The following is a 19,219-nucleotide window of genomic DNA, read 5'->3' on the forward strand; positions in this document are numbered from 1 at the left end:
GATTGGGCATTTTCTCTTGCGCCAGGAGATCCTGCATTATGTAATATTGATGCGTTTTTTCTGGCGCTCGGATTGCTGTATGATGAACCTAATTCAGTGGATCAGGCAGAGAAAAATTTGCTGGCTCTGTGTCAGGGTCAGGATGAGGTAGAGATATATTGTCAGAAGTTTAGGAAGTGGTCTGTGCTCACTCATTGTAATGAATGCGCGCTGGCAGCAATTTTCAGAAAAGGTCTCTCTGAAGCCCTTAAGGATGTCATGGTGGGATTTCCTATGCCTGCTGGTCTGAATGAGTCTATGTCTTTGGCTATTCAGATCGATCGACGCTTGCGTGAGCGTAAAACTGTGCACCATTTGGCGGTATTATCTGAGCATGGACCTGAGCCTATGCAGTGCGATAGGACTTTGACCAGAGCTGAACGGCAAGAACACAGACGACGGAATGGGCTGTGTTTTTATTGTGGTGATTCCACTCATGCTATCTCCGATTGTCCTAAGCGCATTAAGCGGTCCGCTAGGTCTGCCACCATTGGTACTGTACAGTCGAAATTTCTTTTGTCAGTTACTTTGATCTGCTCTTTGTCATCCTATTCCGTCATGGCATTTGTGGATGCAGGCGCTGCCCTGAATTTGATGGACTTGGAATATGCTAGGCGCTGTGGGTTTTCCTTGGAGCCCTTGCAGCATCCTATTCCATTGAGAGGAATGGATGCTACGCCTTTGGCCAAGAATAAGCCTCAGTATTGGACCCAGCTGACCATGTGCATGGCTCCTGCGCATCAGGAGGATATTTCCTTTTTGGTGTTACATAATTTGCATGATGTGGTCGTGTTGAGGTTGCCATGGCTACAAGTCCATAATCCAGTATTGGATTGGAAATCAATGTCTGTGTCCAGCTGGGGTTGTCAGGGGGTACATGGTGATGTTCCATTTCTGTCTATTTCATCATCCACCCCTTCTGAGGTCCCAGAGTTCTTGTCAGATTACCAGGATGTATTTGATGAGCCCAAGTCCAGTGCCCTACCTCCGCATAGGGATTGTGATTGTGCTATCGATTTGATTCTTGGTAGTAAATTTCCTAAAGGTCGACTGTTTAATTTGTCTGTACCTGAGCACGCCGCTATGCAGAGTTACGTAAAGGAATCCTTGGAGAAGGGTCATATTCGTCCGTCGTCTTCACTATTGGGAGCAGGGTTCTTTTTTGTGGCCAAGAAGGATGGTTCGCTGAGACCTTGTATTGAATACCGCCTTCTAAATAAAATCCCGATCGAATTTCAGTACCCCTTGCTGTCTGATTTGTTCGCTCGGATTAAGGGGGCTAGTTGGTTCACCAAGATAGATCTTCGTGGTGCGTATAATCTTGTGCGTATTAAACAGGGTGATGAATGGAAAACAGCATTTAATACGCCCGAGGGCCATTTTGAGTACCTGGTGATGCCATTCGGACTTTCTAATGCTCCATCAGTGTTTCAGTCCTTTATGCATGACATCTTCCGAGAGTACCTGGATAGATTCCTGATTGTATACTTGGATGATATTTTGGTCTTCTCGGATGATTGGGAGTCTCACGTGAAGCAGGTCAGAATGGTGTTCCAGATTCTGCGTGCGAATTCTTTGTTTGTGAAGGGGTCTAAGTGTCTCTTTAGTGTTCCGAAGGTTTCATTTTTGGGTTTCATTTTTTCCCCTTCTACTATGGAAATGGACCCTGTTAAAGTTCGAGCCATTCATGATTGGACTCAGCCGACATCTCTGAAGAGTCTGCAAAAGTTCCTGGGTTTTGCAAATTTTTATCGTCGCTTCATCAATAATTTTTCTTGTATTGCTAAACCGTTGACTGATTTGACCAAGAAGGGTGCTGATGTGGTCAATTGGTCTTCTGCTGCTGTGGAAGCTTTTCAAGAGTTGAAGCGTCGTTTTTCTTCTGCCACTGTGTTGTGCCAACCAGATGTTTCGCTCCCGTTCCAGGTCGAGGTTGATGCTTCTGAGATTGGAGCAGGGGCTGTTTTGTAGCAAAGAAGTTCTGATGGCTCGGTGATGAAGCCATGCGCCTTCTTTTCCAGGAAGTTTTTGCCTGCTGAGCGTAATTATGATGTTGGCAATCGTGAGTTGCTGGCCATGAAGTGGGCATTCGAGGAGTGGCGTCATTGGCTTGAAGGAGCTAAGCATCGCGTGGTGGTCTTGACTGATCACAAGAACTTGATTTATCTCGAGTCAGCCAAGCGGTTGAATCCTAGACAGGCTCGTTGGTCGCTGTTTTTCTCCCGTTTCGACTTTGTGGTTTCGTACCTTCCGGGCTCAAAAAATGAAAAGGCGGATGCCCTGTCTAGGAGTTTTGTGCCCGACTCTCCAGGTTTGTCTGAGCCGGCGAGTGTTCTCAAGGAGGGGGTAATTTTGTCTGCCATCTCCCCTGTTTTTCGGCGGGTGCTACAAAAATTTCAGGCTAATAGACCTGACCGTTGCCCAGCGGAGAGACTGTTTGTCCCTGATAAATGGACGAGTAGAGTTATCTCTGAGGTTCATTGTTCGGTGTTGGCTGGTCATCCTAGAATCTTTGGTACCAGAGATTTGGTGGCTAGATCCTTTTAGTGGCCGTCTCTGTCGCGGGATGTGCGTTCATTTGTGCAGTCCTGTGGGATTTGTGCTCGGGCTAAGCCCTGCTGTTCTCGTGCCAGTGGGTTGCTTTTGCCCTTGCCAGTTCCGAAGAGGCCCTGGACACATATCTCTATGGATTTTATTTCGGATCTCCCCATCTCTCAAAAGATGTCGGTCATTTGGGTTGTTTGTGATCGCTTTTCTAAGATGGTCCATTTGGTACCCTTGTCTAAATTGCCCTCCTCCTCTTATTTGGTGCCATTGTTATTCCAGCATGTGGTTCGTTTACATGGCATTCCGGAGAACATCGTTTCTGATAGAGGTTCCCAGTTTGTGTCGAGGTTTTGGCGAGCCTTTTGTGCTAGGATGGGCATTGATTTGTCTTTTTCCTCGACTTTCCATCCTCAGACAAATGGACAGACGGAACGAACCAATCAGACCTTGGAAACATATCTGAGATGTTTTGTTTCTGCCGATCAGGATGATTGGGTGTCCTTTTTGCCTTTGGCTGAGTTCGCCCTTAATAATCGGGCCAGCTCGGCTACTTTGGTTTTGCCGTTTTTCTGCAATTCCAGCTTCCATCCTCGTTTCTCTTCAGGGCAGGTTGAGTCTTCTGACTGTCCTGGTGTGGATACTGTGGTGGATAGATTGCAGCAGATTTGGACTCATGTGGTGGACAATTTGACATTGTCTCAGGAGAAGGCTCAGCGTTTCGCTAACTGCAGACGCTGTGTGGGTCCCCGACTTCGTGTTGGGGATTTGGTTTGGTTGTCATCTCGTTATATCCCTATGAAAGATTCTTCTCCTAAGTTTAAGCCTCGTTTCATTGGTCCGTATAGGATTTCTGAGGTTCTTAATCCTGTGTCTTTTCGTTTGACCCTTCCAGCTTCTTTTTCCATCCATAACGTGTTCCATAGGTCATTGTTGGTGAGATACGTGGCACCTATGGTTCCATCCGTTGATCCTCCTGCCCCGGTTTTGGTTGAGGGGGAGTTGGAGTATATAGTGGAGAAGATTTTGGATTCTCGTATTTCGAGACGGAAACTCCAGTACCTGGTTAAGTGGAAGGGTTATGGTCAGGAAGATAATTCCTGGGTCTTTGCCTCTGATGTTCATGCTGCCGATCTGGTTCGTGCCTTTCATTTGGCTCATCCTGGTCGGCCTGGGGGCTCTGGTGAGGGTTCGGTGACCCCTCCTCAAGGGGGGGGTACTGTTGTGAATTCTGTGGTCAAGCTCCCTCCTGTGGTAATGAGTGGTACTTCGGCTGGTTCTGTCTATGAGTTTCCTTCCGCAGGTGACGAGGTTAAGTCGTTAGGTGCTGCTCTACTTAACTCCACCTAGTTCTTTGTTCCTGGCCTCCAGTCAATGTTCCAGTATTGGCCTTGCTTTCTCCTGGATGTTCCTGTGGCCTGTCTGCCTTGCATGAGCTAAGTTTTGCTTATGTTACTTTGTTTCCTAAATTTTCTGTCCAGCTTGCTATATTGGTTTTTCTTGCTGCTGGAAGCTCTGAGACACAGAGGGAGCACCTCCGTACCGTTAGTCGGTGCGGAGGGTCTTTTTGTCCCCTCTGGGTGGTTGTTTGTAGGTGTTTGTGCTGACCGCAAAGCTATCTTTCCTATCCTCGGTCTATTCAGTAAGTCGGGCCTCACTTTGCTAAAATCTATTTTCATCTCTTTGTTTGTATTTTCATCTTACTCACAGTCATTATATGTGGGGGGCTGCCTTTTCCTTTGGGGAATTTCTCTGAGGCAAGGTAGGCTTATTTTTCCATCTTCAGGTTAGCTAGTTTCTCAGGCTGTGACGAGACGCCTAGGTTCTGGACAGGAGCGCTCCACGGCTACCTTTAGTGTGGTATGATAGGATCAGGGATTGCGGTCAGCAGAGTTCCCACGTCTCAGAGCTCGTCCTTTTTTGTAACTAAACAGGTCACTTGTGTGCGCTTAACCACTAGGTCCATTGTGGTTCTGAATCACCTGTTCATAACAGGGTGCTCAGAAAACATTGCATCCCATCCAGAACTGTATTGCATCTGCTCTGATTTTTATTAATGGCTGATGTATAAAAATGATGCTATATGGATTGAACACGAATTACAATACAGGTGAAAAATTGTCCATTTATTCAGGAAGAAAATCAGGCAATTTTATATATGCTTGTGTCAACTTCACCTAGTGCCCGTCATTCCCATTATATGGCTGTGGGCCAAACTATGGTTCTGCCATCTTTTTCTTCATCCATCCTGGCCAGCTCTCCCATACACAGGAGTGCTTGCTCGGGCAAGCATTACTATGGTTTCTATGAGACAGCCACTGACAGACATGTCATCCAGTGGCTTATCTCCAGGAGAACAAGAGGATCAGAAATTTGGACATGTCTGACCATTATTTCCCCCACGCTCAGTTGTCCTGGGCCCCCATACATTTTAGACTCTTGATCAAACCTGTTGACATCAATTGGTGCAGCAAACATTAGTGTAATGTGGATAGTAGGAATAAGGGAGAGTTTGTAGATCATTTCATCTTTTTCTGAGCTCTTCTCAGCTGATTTATGACCACAGACGGCTTCACAGTTGAATGTGCAGGAAATCTAACAGCCTATAAAATACAACCTGTGCAACATTTTTAATAAGACACAATTGAATCATTTTAAGCCTTAAATACATGCACTAAAATAAAAAATCTCCCTAAAGGTAGACAACCCCTTATAATATTTGCTATTTATTTAAGCCTTTCTCTGCATATATCTTTTTTATCTAATTTGCAAACATTGCTGCAGGGTATGTTAGTGTTATACAAATTATTAAATCATAACTGTTATTCCCCCTGGTTTTTCTACTTGGATTAAGGTGTTTTTATGTTTTATTGTGAACCATCAATGAATCCAAATTCAGTTTACAATTTTATATTGATCAGCAGAAAATTAAATACAATAACAGGAATTATTTATGTTCATTCACAAATGTCCAATTGCTTTGTTGTGCTGACTTTGAGGGTATGTGCACACGTTGCGGATTTTGTGCGGATTTCGCCTGCATTTTTACACCTGTAGATTCCCATTATGAAATAGGTGTAAAACACTGCGGAATCCGCAGAAAGAATTGACATGCTGCGGAAAATAAACCGCTGCGTTTCCGCGAGGTATTTTCCGCAGCATGTGCACTGAGGATTTGGTTTTCCATAGGATTACATGGTACTGTATAACGCATGGAAAACTGCTGTGAATCCACAGCGCCAAATCCTCTGCAGATCCGCAGGAAAATCCGCAACGTGTGCACATACCCTGAAAGGGTTGTCTGTTAGATTGGACATCAGGGCACATTTACTAAGGGAACGTCTCATGCTGCGCTGCCACATGCATCTGACAGCCATTGTCGCCTACATGGGCTAATGAGGGCACAAGTTTGTGAGAACACGGAATTTGCTGTAATGTTTTTGATGTCAAAAACACTGTGAACCTGATGTGCCCTATTTAATAAGATCCATCAGTTTTTGGGGGACCTGATTGAAACACATCTATCATTTCTGAATTAGCAGCTTTTGAGAACATGGGTGTTTCTGCTTAGTTTCTAAAATACCCAAAATGTAAAGACAAGTCATGATGTGCACAGTGCCTTGTGGCAAAATGGTTTTTATAGTGTTTTTGGAAAATACTATTGACTTTTTCACAGATCCTCAAACACAATGCTCTTTTATGATCTCTACTCTTCAAGTAATATGATCAGATTAATGTTTTAGCGTAAAAGTAAAAAAAAAAAAAACACTTCATACTTACCTTCCGCTGTCTGTCCTCCGGCGTTCTGCTTCTCTGCACTGTGTAAGCACAGCGGCCGGAAAGCAGAGCACAGCGGTGACATCACTGCTCTGCTTTCCGGCCGCTGTGCTTACACAGTGCAGAGAAGCAGAACGCCGAAGGACAGACAACGGAAGGTAAGTATGTATTTTTTTTTTTTACATTTACGCTGGTAACCAGGGTAAACATCGGGCCCTGTGACAGCTCTCCAGTGGCCAAACAGCGATGCTGCAGTGATCGGGATTGTTGTCTGGATTGCTGCAGCGTCGCTAAATGTGAAGGTACCATAAGAATTATCACTTGCTCCTCCACCAACCAGGCTGATTGTTTTTCTCCAGCCAAGGAGATCTCAAGCTAACAATTTTTGAGCAAACAACCCCCCCCCCCCCTTTGTCCACCTTCACATTTAATAGTGCAGGGTGCATGTGAAATCTGACATTGTGGGTGATAGGAAAGAGGCTTTCCCCCTAATACAGCTTCCTGTAGCCACAGGCTCCATTTTGTGACATCCCACCCCCTTCCCTGTTCTTTGGCATCTACTTTAGACAGAGAGAAAAACATTCATGTCAAATAAAATGTCTGAAGGAAACAAAGCGTTTCAACAAAACCTTCAGTCATTGCCTTCTCACAACATAAAAAACACAGACCTCTTTTTAGGCATGATATTTATACAACACACCTGTGTATTTAATGGTAATTAGTTGCAAATGTCCATTCTTTTAATGAAAAGACAAAAAATCTTGACAACAATGAATTACAATAGATTTCCATGCTTTTTCCAGAATAGATGAGTTTCAATCCTTGCTCAGCCAGATCAGTGTTTGCCTCATGCTGTGCTCCCTTCACTACTAATTTTCAGACCCATTAAGTTCAGGTTCCCTTCAGCCAATATCGATGGGTTCGATTGATGGTCCAATTTGTATGGGAGCGCCATCAACTGATGATAGGGGCAGCTGTCAATCATGTATGTCCAATTTTGGACTGCTGATCGCATTGTTCTCTCTGAGCTAAGCTGACAGCTGACATGTCAGTGGCGCTCTCTTAGAGAGCAGAAGAGTGCTGGGCCGAGCAATCGCTTCTGTTGAACAGTCGGTTTAGATGGCTGTTGGACGGACGATTGGCCAAATCCTCGCTCATCCGACAGTCTTCTCGTGTATGGCCAGCTCTATGGAATACAGATGAAAATAGATTCAAAATAGTCAAAGGTTTTCATGGGTATAATTGCTCTAATTGATTACAGTGCAATCTTCAAGGCCAAGTTCTCACCTTGCATAAATACTGATTTTGTGCTTTTTATCCTTGTGTTTTCTGCAGCGGTTTACACAAAAGTACACAATGTGGCTGTGGGGGCATCATACCATGTGCACGTATGTGGGGGCATCATCATACTAATCTGAGAGCAGGGCAATATATAGTCCGAGACCTGTAACCCTGATTCCTGCCATGTGTCACTTACTGGGCTGCTTAGTGTAGTTTTGATAAAATCACTGTTTTATCATCATGCGATTATCATTAGAGGAATAGTAAACCTGCTGCAATGCTAGACCTGCAGAAGATAAATTACAGGTTTTATCTAAAATATACAAACAGGTCCAGTATGTAATGTGATTCTGGAGTAAGGGTTTCTTCTCAGACGGTGTAGAAAAAACCTAGTGACCGGTTTACTGTAAGGATTTGTGCACACGATAAACGCTGCAGGTTGAATGCTGCATACTTGTGCAGCGTCCAATCCACAGCATCCAGATGTTACGGCACAGAGGACGGGATTTCAAGAAATCTTATGCCCACTATCAGTGTCGGACTGGTGTGCCAAGGGCCCACCAGTAACATTGACTTTGGGGGCCCACTTTTCACCTGCATACAAATATTATACTACCCTCAGACACAAAGTTACCTATATCTCTACATAATAACAAACTAGCTAGTTTGGTTACTGAATGATGATATGCTATTTTTTTCTGTACAGAGTAAATCATGTGAATTATGCCAAGTACTGCCCATACAGTGGGGTTGGTGGCCCAGACCTGCACAGGGGCCCACCGGGCGATTCCCCTGTTACCCTGTGGGCCAGTCCGAGCCTGCCCACTATTCGTTCACCTATGCCTGTTTATCAGACGAACATGCGGCGCGTCTTTCCAGGACGCAGCATGTCTTTTTATCTTTCTGAGATTCGAGCCTCGCAAGAGAAATTTCACCCGTACAATGTATTAGGGGCGGTGAATCTGCACGGTTCAGGGAACACATGCGAATATCGCTGCGTGTAATAACCGGCAGCAATTGTTCCATATAGAATGGAGGGGTGGGGGCGGGAGCGTCACTTTTTGGTTCTATATATTTTTTCACATTTATATGTTTCCATTACCTAAAAATTAGCTGTAATAAGTTAAAATGTAAAGGGGTTATCCCACAAGGGATATTTATCACTTCTCATCCAATAGGTGATAAATGTCTGATTAACTCAGTTACGAGCTTTAATGGAGCAGTGCCTGAGCGTTACTAATGTCACTGCATTCAGTGGAGTGATTTAGCAGATTTAGCAGATTTTTTAATATGTCTTAAAGGGGTTGTTCAGTCCTGTGACTACAGACTTCTGAATCTTCTGCACGCTGTGAGGATTCTCCAGCGCCGACACAGGGAGCCAGTGGTCATGTAAAGAATGTAATCTGCATACTCCTGGCCACATTCTGACAAGATGGCCGTGGCCTCGCTCAATGCAGGTGAATTGAGTCAAGCCAGAAACCGTCGAGTCGGGAGTATGCATCATATCTTGAAGTGTCACAAAACTTTTGCACAATTCGAAGTTATATAAAACTTTTGTGATGTTTGTGGTTTTTGCACTAGTTTCTGCCAGCTCTGCCAATACTGGGCACAATGCCAGTCTTAATTGGGTCCAGAATATCATATAAACCTAGAAGACACATAAAATGAAACTAAAAGCAGTGATTTAATACCTTTTTAGCTTCAGAAAATAGTATTCTCAGAACTTAACGTAAACCTCAGCTGATACGTACTGCCCACACCGTGTGCAGCATGTGTCAGACACTAGATATATCCACTCGGCCAGGTATGTTTCACTCCGGAACACTGTGATGTCCGACTAGTCTACAGTGCGGTCTTTATCACCAGCGGCTTTTAAAGAATGTTTTTCTCTGAAACGCCGCTGTGTTTCAGAGTCAGACATACCTGTTTGAATTAATTTAACCAGCGTCTGATACATGCTGCCTACGGATTGGGCAACATGTGTAACGTGGCAAATGGTGGTAGCCGAGGGTGAGATATAGCAAGGTACCTATATCATAGGGGCACATTATGCACTTATTGGCTTTTATCTGCTAGCTGGGTGGTATGCTGGCATGTTATGACATCTGAATTGTATCTATCATTTTTTGATCATGTTGCTCTATAGTAGTACCAGTAAATTCCCAATACTTATATGGGGCCAATGATATGGTGTTATCAAGATGTTGCTGAGTGTGGCAGGGTGTGGCCGCCATGATTTGATGCATCCATCACCCAGAGCTGATAGGCCTGATGTTCCAAGAATTATTGGCATGTTTGACAACAAATCCAATGTTGTACAAAGAATCCTCAGGAAACACTGGGATACTAAGAGCTGATCCCGAGTTAAGAGATTTCATCCCACCAACCCCTAAAATTACTTACCGGAAGGTTAGATCCATCAGAGACCGATTGGTCCACAGTTTCTACGAAAAAGGGAAACCACCTGGCACGTGGTTAGACCGCAAACCGTGTGGTACTTTTAGATGTGGAGACTGTAAGTTCTGCCCGTGGGTTAGAAGGGAGAAATCCTTTTGGGGTACCACATCAGAAAGGGTCTATTTTATTTGAGACTTTGCAAACTGTAAGACAGAAGGGGTAGTATACATGGCTTCCTGCTTGTGTCCACTCAATTATGTCGGGAAAACAAAAAGGGACCTACGCAGGCGCATTGGCAAACATCTTGGTGACATCAAGCACAAAAGGGATACACCTCTAGCAAAACATGTTAGGTTTGTTCATCAAAATGATCCCAAGGTGCTGTCATTCTGTGTCCTTGAGGTAGTGCGACGGAACCCATGGGGTGGGAATTTAAATAAACTTCTTCTTCAAAAAGAATGTCAATAGATATTCAAACTACGAACTCTTGTGCCGGATGGCTTAAATGAGCAACAAAATTATTGTTGCTTTATGATTCAAATGTCCTTTATCACTAGCCAGAATCAAGACTGTTAGGTTTTATCCAGTCATTATATCGCATATCTTTCTATATATCTTTTGTTAATCTTTGGCATTATTTTCTTTCCTTGTCTTAGATACCTGGTATTATGGGGGCACTATTCTGATTAAAAAAAATGTATGGCTATCTGTGTAAATATGTGCTCCTGTTTGTAACATTGCAGCTTTAGAATGCAAATATATGCTCCTTCTTGTAACATTGTGTTTAAATGTAGTCCGGGTGGCAGTGTGTGTAATAGATTGCGTTTGTATGTTGGTGCATATAGGGCAATGTCTATACTTTAGCAGGATATGTTGCCTTGGGGGGATGATCCGGACACAAAGCGTGGGCCCTACACACTGGTTGGCTGCTATACACATGGGTTAACACTGTGCTTAATTACGCAGTTTCCCTGTTGGCGGCGCATGCGCGGTAGTGTTTGGCTGTTTGCCATAATATAGCTGATGTAAGACCGACGCATGCGCTGTATGCAGTGTGTAGTGATCTTATCGGTTCATGTGACCTGTACATCTAGCATCTCCCAGGAGGGGGAGCATGTGCACTGTAGATTGGTGCGACTTGTCTTCAAGGTAATGGCGCTGCTCACCCCAATGCAGGGCTCTCTCATAGACCGTTTGGAGGAGTGGCGAATCTGGGTATACCCGCCAAACAGGAAGCAGCTGGCATACCACATTAAGGAGGATGTTTCTATGTGTAGTCTGCAGCCTTTTTTTTGGACAACTCTCTACTGTCATGTGATTATTGAATCTCTCCTGATGAACCCGTGTGTAGGGGAAACACGTCGAGAGTCTATTTGTTTCATGTGAGGAGTCTCTTCATCGGGACCCTAAACTGTCTATACACCACAGACTAACAGATGAGTATAAATTGTATTATCAAGGTACCTATATCATAGGGGCACATTATGCACCTATTGGCTTTTTTCTGCTAGCTGGGTGGTATGCTGGCATGTTATGACATCTGAATTGCATCTATCATTTTTTGAGCATGTTGCTCTATAGTAGTACCAGTAAATTCCCAATACTTATATGGGGCCAATGATATGGTGTTATCAAGATGTTGCTGAGTCCCTAGACGCCTATTCTGTACGTGTTTATACACCTGATATTGTGTACATGGGGGATGAATGACATATTCTGTCTCATCTCTTACATCACATTTCTGGTTGGTCCCATTCATTTTATACAACACAATATACCATTACACGATTGTGACAGGCCGTCTGGCCTTCTATTTCCAACTATCATCTTATAGGGTATAAGCAGGAGATTAGGGACAGCCACCGTACGAGCGGGGGCGCCATTCTCGTGTTAGGGTGCCAACCTCTGCATCTAGGTAGGCAGATATATAGGTGTTTTTTGTAGTGTCTAGGGAAATATCACCCATTTCTACACATCTATTGAATGAGTAAGCGGCAGCACTCTCTTGTCACTGGTTCAAGGTACTACTGCATGATATCTTAAGGTGGGCTTACATCTCTATCTTTTCTAATAGAGGTTATTAGTGCCTGGGTAGATATCATCCTAGTCATACCAGGGGAAGATATCCCCTTACAATTTTCTATAGCCCAAACCATATAGGCTATTCTACTTTAGGGTATTTCTACCTATTTGTTCTTAATCAATATTTAATAAAGGTTATATACATTTTTACAGGGTTTCTTTTCTGTAAACCGGTGTTCTTCCCTTGTTGGTTATTTAGTTTGTGAGAAGTCTTTCCTGCCCTGGCATAATACATGAAGATGGGGTCCTGGCTGGGTGTGTGGACCTTAGCTTCGGGATGTCACACCCTTGCAGGCAGCATGGTTGCCGGTGACTTTGGCTGGCCAGGACCAGGTTTTACAAAGCTCAATGAGAGAGACAACTACTTAAAATGGAACGGTCTTTTACCGAACAGTAACTTGGTGGGAGTTATGTACAAAAGATAGTGGGTGCATAACTTCATGAACATTTCACTTAATACATGGAACATCTTCCTACACATTTTCTTTCTTCCCTTACTTAGTCCTCTGACTTCACCATCATTCAGCATGGTACTTCATAACCTTCCCTCAACCTCCTATTAAAAGTGAATATGATCTCTGCCACAGTAGTTGGGTATAGACAGAACACGTTGAACAGAGCTGTGCTGTTCTGCTAAGTTCATTGCTTACATCCAATCAACTCCACAGTTGAAAACAGCTGTGTAGTGTGGGTGCTGGATGATGGACCCCCATCTATCTGATAAGATAAAGCTATCTGATCTGGAGGCCATCAGTATCTTAAAGAGAACCTGACGCTTGATTCACATTGCTCAATTTTCAGACAGCATGACTTAGGGCCTGGCAGCACAATTGCAACCAGGTTTTTTTTTCTCTGAATCGTTTCAGTGTTTTAGAAGAAGCATAGTTTAAAGATTCGGCAAGATGTGTTGAGATTACCCCTCCACACTGCTCAATCTCCTGTAGTGTGGCGGTGAGACGTTGCATCAGACTCATTCCATCTCTGTCAGCTGGATCTTTAAACTTAGGCAGTGATTCACGTTGTGCATAGTTTGCGCAGCTAAAATCAAGTGACAGGTTGCCTTTAATTACATGAAAGCCCTTCAACTCTTGCTTTTCAAGAAACTGAATTTTTTTTTTATCAAAAGGCTATATTTGTCTTCCTCAGAAACTCATAGGATTGTGTTAAAATGCCTTCTGATAGCTGTCTCTAATGATTCCATCATACACCTGAATGCTCAACTCAAGAGCTGATTCTTCTCATATCTTCCAATGTAGGAGAGTCAGGAGGCCACCATCCCAATTTAGCAGACTTTAACATAATGGATATGGAGCCAGCTTAATTCCTTTATGTATATTGCTGTGCACAATCTCAGCAGTCTGTGCAATGTACACAGTCTCCCTGATTCACCAACACACTTAACATTTGTCTTTTACCAGGAGATAATTATATTAAGTGATAGCACATGTGACAAGTCAAACAGTGATCTCCCCATGTCTAGCATGCAAAATAAGCACCACACTTGACTGCGTATCACCAAGATTGGTCCTTCATTCTAATGACATCATCCACCCCACTCAATACCAAATTCCCCATAAAAAATGCTTAGTACCGAACGAATTAAGACATGACCATTCTTTTCTTTGGATAAATTGGCCACAGCGGCCATTTTATTGACAAAACAAGCATAAATAACACCAATTATACAATTGTGTAAAAAACTTGAGGGGAGGGTTCTTGGAGCTAAAAAATCTGGCACACCATGGGCCCCCCCACAAACTTATAACAAAAACCTTCTTTACCCTCAGCCGTAACCACCAGCTCGAGGGACCATGTAACCCGTTTCCGGGCAAACAAACTCCAAAGCTCTCGAGGTAAACTCCCCTTCCAGAGCCCGTAAACCAAAGCCAGATCAACCCCACAAAACCTCAACTCCAAGAACCCCACCCCCCCGCCAAACCAGCCACTGTGACGACAATATGAACATGAACTCCCTAGAAGTAAATAACCTGGTTAATTCCAGATGCCCCAACCCAAACTAATCACCCAAGCCCCAACCCCAAAAAAGGGAGGGTGGGTGGGTCTTCTCTCCTTGCTGATGCAACGTGCAGTGTCCCTTCCCGCGCTCTTTGCCCCAAAACCCGCCCCTCCTCAACCTAAGCACCCGCTCCGTTTTATCCCCTTTGAACCAATCCCACTGCGCTTATTACAGCCCCCCCCCCACTTGTTTATAGATCAAAGTAAAAAAATTGGCTATAGACATTTAATATCTCAGTAACAGTTCTCATAACTAATAGATTAAATTGCTAAACCTGCCAATAGGTGATCTAATGTACACGGGAACTTCATGACTCTCCACAGCTTAAAGCTGTTACACATAACTAGTTATTGAACCCGTTCTACGCCTGGGTGGTGAGCATTTATATTGGTATATGGTCTCCATCCTGGTATGTTTCTTTCATCCTGCGCCCTAATCTTGTCATGTGCTGCTACCATCTTGCGCCCCCATCCTGTCATGTGCAGCCCCCATCTTGTTTTGTGTGCCTCCATCTTGTGATGTGCTACTGTCTTCCTGAGCACTCATCCTGTCATGTGCTCCAATCCTGTACCCCAATGCTGTCATGTGGTGGTCCCATCCTGTACCCCAATCCTGTCATGTGGTGGTCCCATCCTGTACCCCAATCCTGTCATGTGGTGCTCCCATACTCCACCCCAATCCTGTCATGTGCTGCTACCATCATGCACCCCCTTTCTGTCATGTGCTGCTCCCATCCTGTGCCCTTATCCTGCCATGTGCTGCTCCTATCCTGTGCCCCCATCCTGTCATGTGCTGCTCACATCCTGTCATGTGCTGCTGCCATCCTGCTCCCCCATTCTGTCATATGCTGCTCCCATCCTACTTCCCCTTTCTGACATGTGCTGCTCCCATCCTGTGACCCCATGCTATCATGCTTTGCTCCCATCTTGAGCCCCCATTCTGTCATGTACTCCTCCCATCCTACGCCCCAGTTTTGTCATATGCTGCTACCATCCTGCGGCCACATTTTGTAATTTGCTGCTCTCATCCTGCGCCCCCATCATGTCATGTGCTGCTGCCATCCTGCACCCCTGTTCTGTCATGTGCTGCCCTATTCTGTCATGTGCTGCTCCCATCCTGCGCTACAGTTCTGTAATGTGCTACTCCCATCCTGTGCCCCCACTCTGTCATGTGATGCTTGCATCCTGCACCCCGTTCTGTCATGTGCTGCTGCCATCCTGCACCCCCGTTCTGTCATGTGCTGCCCTATTCTGTCATGTGCTGCTCCCATCCTGCGCCATTGTTCTGTAATTTGCTGCTCCCATCCATATGCCCCATACGCTGCTCCATAAAGGTTGATGGCCCCCATAAGATGCTCCATAGTATATGCTCTGTATGCTGCTCCATAAAGGTTGATGGCCCCCATAAGATGCTCCATAGTATTATATGCTCTGTATGCTGCTGCAATAAAAAAAAAAATAACATACTCCCCTATCGTCGCTGGGCGCCGAGTGCTGGGGGGCCTGAGTAGGCGGGGACACCGGCGCGCTGTGGGGGTCAGGTGCCTGAGTCGGCACTAGCTCAGGCCCACGGCACTTGCTATAGTCACCTGGCCCTGATCCACTGCTGCGTGCCGCTCCGTCTTCCGGGTCCTCTGGCTGTGACTGTTCAGTCAGAGGGCGGCGCGCATTAAGCGCGTCATCGCGTCCTCTGAACTGAACGTCAAAGGCAGAGGATGTCGAGGATGGAGCAGCGCGCATCGGTGGAACGGGACAGGTGAATATAGCCGGACCCATTGCACGGCGTTAATTGCGACATTTTCGCCGTGCAACGCAGTCCGTTAGCGTTAACCCATTTACGCAATGTGAACCTAGCCTAATTGTGGGGAGAGTAGAGGACAATGTGAGCTGTCTTCAGCACCCGGCGCCTGAGAACAGAGCAAAGTGTGCTGGCTTGTCTCAGGTGTAGATGCGCGTGATACTGATGCGGCACACGTATGAAACACAGGGCATCTCCGATACTGTTTTTTTCCAGTACCGTAAATATTAGGACATGTGATGGAGGCCTAAGATGGATGACTGACTACCAGAAAGAGCTGAAAGAATGAGGGGGTGACCTCCTACTGTGACTATCTGCCAGGAAGAGATGAGTGACGAATAAACACCCTTACTGTCACTGACTTCTAGGGACAGCTGAGAGAGACAGCGGGACAACGGAGTGACCAGATGACAGGTCAATGATCCCTTAATGACCTAATGGCCAATAATGGTTGATGGCAGAAACAGTACTCTGGAGTATAAACCATTGAGAAAGAAAATCAGGAGCGGGATTATGGCTGGTGGTGTTGGAGTTTCCTTTTTGGCTGGAGGAACATTGCATCTGTCCTATATCACACTGGCATAAAAAAGTATCAAGATTTAATAGTATTTTCATTACCATCATAAACAGAATATCAAATGCAACCCAAAGGATGTCCTATATACGACGGTCTACCCAACCATGGACCGCTTCCTGCCTCTCAGTCTGACTTCGTCCAGTTTTTTAATGACGGGGCTGGATTTCTTGGAGGCGGCTGTGTAGCTTTGGAGCAGAGCTCTGAACACGTCCTCTGTCTGGGGGTGAGTGCTGAGGAAAGCCTTTTCCAAAACATAAAGGTCGACACCTTTATCTTCTGGGAGAGCAGAGATGAAGCTCAGGCCGAAATCGATCAGCACCAGGTTCAGGTCCGGATGTGAAGGCCGTAGGAGCATGTTCGAGGTGGTCAGGTCCCCATGGACGACATCCTCATCATGCATCCAGGCCAATATCTGACCAATCCTTTCTGCAAGGCTGTACAGGCTGCTGCCATGTTCTTGCGCTGTCATTATGAAGTCCCGAACAGTGACTGATCCTTCTATATCCTCCAGGTAGATGCAGTTAGAGACATAATCAACAAAATAAACCACAGGAGTGGCAATACCTGCCTTCCTGCACCTGAAGATTGAGCGCACCTCCTGGGCGGTCCGCCGGTGTGTCAGCTTCTCGTCCAGGGGAAACGCTCCTTCACTACAGCCGCTTTCCCCAGGAAACTTCCCCGGTACACCCGAGCCTCAGCCCCCTGCTTCATGAGCTGCAGCCCCCCAGGTACCGCCGAGTCCGCTCCCTGCTTATGCTGTCCACGCTGTTCTCCACAGCATTCATGGTAAAGGGTAAACCCAAGCATCCTGTAGTGAAAGCATGAACAGGTTGTCTAACAGGGTAGATCAGAGGCAGAGGTACCAAGTTACCAGCCATAGTGGGGACAGCCAGCATACCAGGTATGGTATGGTGCTCCATCTGTGTCATTGACGAGAAGGCAATTGATCTTTGCTGAATTGGGGGAGACTCGGGGTTTTGGTTTCCCTTCCGAGAGATTGTGTACTGGTTAGGGTCTTTACCATCCTTACGCAGCATGTCCGGCAAGGTCTGTCTTTGAGCATTTATAAACCAGTTGGAAATCTACATGTACAGCACTGCTAAGACTTTGCATGGTATTGCAGAGCAGCCCCATGTAAGGCAATAAGGCCACGCTGCAATACCACAAAGTCAAGAGAGGCACTATTTAAGGGGGCAAATCATTTTTCTTTCAATCTTTTTTTTTTTTTTTTTTGCAACAAGTACAAAAACATTGACTGGTTCCAGAAAACCAATTTTGTTACCCCTATCACCGCTATTGTGTCATTATTATACAACTATCCTAAAATACTGGCTTCAAAGGAGAACCACTATGTACTCATATATAAGAAATCATTGGGGGTCGTACCTGCAGCACTGTGAGACGAGTCTGTAGAGATAACATATCTTTCTCCGTGTCTGAGGGATAAGCATTGTGTCTGTGCTCATACAACCAGTCGTGTAGGACTTTCACAGCCTCTTTCGGCAGATTGCCTCTGCGCTTCCTCTTTGACCCGGGAACTTCCAGCTCCACGCTGTCATGCTCACTGTCAGTCAGGATACATTCCTTTATGTTGGCCATAATTGGTCCTGTGGTGAGAAACATTGGGTCAAACAATGGTAGAGATATACACAGCATGAAAAATGTATGTTCTACATAGTGTAGAAATGGCCGTCATGAACAATCTACCAGGACTGAAAGGCATCACTGCACTACAGGAGTCTGGTTTCTTCCTGAAAATGGCCAGAGAGTGGTGAGGGGCTTCATTTACACATGAGGGTCATCCTACTTAGCATTGTCTAGACTTCCTTCAATCAGACATCACATACCTAAAGGATACACCATAAATATTTGATAGATATGGGTCTTAAAAGGCAATATCATGTGCATAAGCCATAAAACATAGAAAGAATAAAATAGTGAAAAATAGAAGTATGTAAACTACTAATCTCATGGGACTCCTATAAGTAAACAGACAATCATTGGTTGACTGTCACCGTATAAAGGCTGGCCATGCAAAAATATTGAAAACCATTGGCTCTGACAGCTATCTTCCTTACGCCCTACACAGCAACTCAGCTGAGCATTCCTGTATTCCCCATGGGGAGGGTAGATTTAAGGTACCTTCACACTGAACGATATCGCTAGCGATCCGTGACGTTGCAGCGTCCCGGATAGCGATATCATTGAGTTTGGCACGCAGCAGCGATCAGGATCCTGCTGTGACATCATTGGTCAGAGCAGAAAGGCCACAACTTTATTTCGTCGCTGGCTCTCCCGCAGACATTGCTGAATCGGCGTGTGTGATGCCGATTCAGCGATGTCTTCACTGGTAACCAGGGTAAACATCGGGTTACTAAGCGCAGGGCCGTGCTTAGTAACCCGATGTTTACCCTGGTTACCAGTGTAAATGTAAAAAAAAAAAAACACTACATACTTACATTCCGGTATCTGTGGCGTCCTCCGGCGTTCTGCTGTCCTGCACTGTGTCAGCGCTGGCTGGCCGTAAAGCAGAGCACAGCGGTGACATCACCGCTCTGCTTTACGGACGGCGCTTACAGTGCAGGGAAGCATAGTAACATAGTAACATAGTTAGTAAGTCCGAAAAAAGACATTTGTCCATCCAGTTCAGCCTATATTCCATCATAATAAATCCCCTGATCTACGTCCTTCTACAGAACCTAATAATT

At 45.2% G+C, this 19,219-nt stretch overlaps 1 protein-coding gene and 1 pseudogene across 1 annotated transcript; both read right to left on the reverse strand.

Annotated features, from left to right (window-relative positions):
• Positions 1 to 7,078: 7,078 nt before the first annotated feature.
• Positions 7,079 to 18,114, reverse strand: LOC138667648 (homeobox protein AKR-like). Its single transcript, XM_069755774.1, has 2 exons — positions 17,898 to 18,114; positions 7,079 to 7,546 (listed from the first exon to the last, which is right to left on the reverse strand). Exons 1-2 carry the CDS (start codon positions 18,108 to 18,110, stop codon positions 7,409 to 7,411), a joined length of 351 nt encoding a protein of 116 aa, XP_069611875.1. The 5' UTR covers positions 18,111 to 18,114; the 3' UTR covers positions 7,079 to 7,408.
• Positions 16,517 to 17,548, reverse strand: LOC138667896 (EKC/KEOPS complex subunit Tp53rkb pseudogene; annotated as a pseudogene).
• Positions 18,115 to 19,219: the final 1,105 nt, after the last annotated feature.

Source organism: Ranitomeya imitator, chromosome 2 (assembly GCF_032444005.1).
Source record: "Ranitomeya imitator isolate aRanImi1 chromosome 2, aRanImi1.pri, whole genome shotgun sequence".
NCBI classification, from domain to species: Eukaryota; Metazoa; Chordata; class Amphibia; order Anura; family Dendrobatidae; genus Ranitomeya; species Ranitomeya imitator.

What these genes read in the sequence shown, in the direction of transcription:
- LOC138667648 (XM_069755774.1), bottom strand. Translation starts at nt 18,110, where the DNA reads ATGGCCAACATAAAGGAATGTATCCTGACTGACAGTGAGCATGACAGC. An exon ending in CTCGTCTCACAGTGCTGCAG is followed by an intron (nt 7,547 to 17,897) that starts GTACGACCCCCA and finishes TGTATTCCATAG; the next exon opens with AGCTGGCCATACACGAGAAG.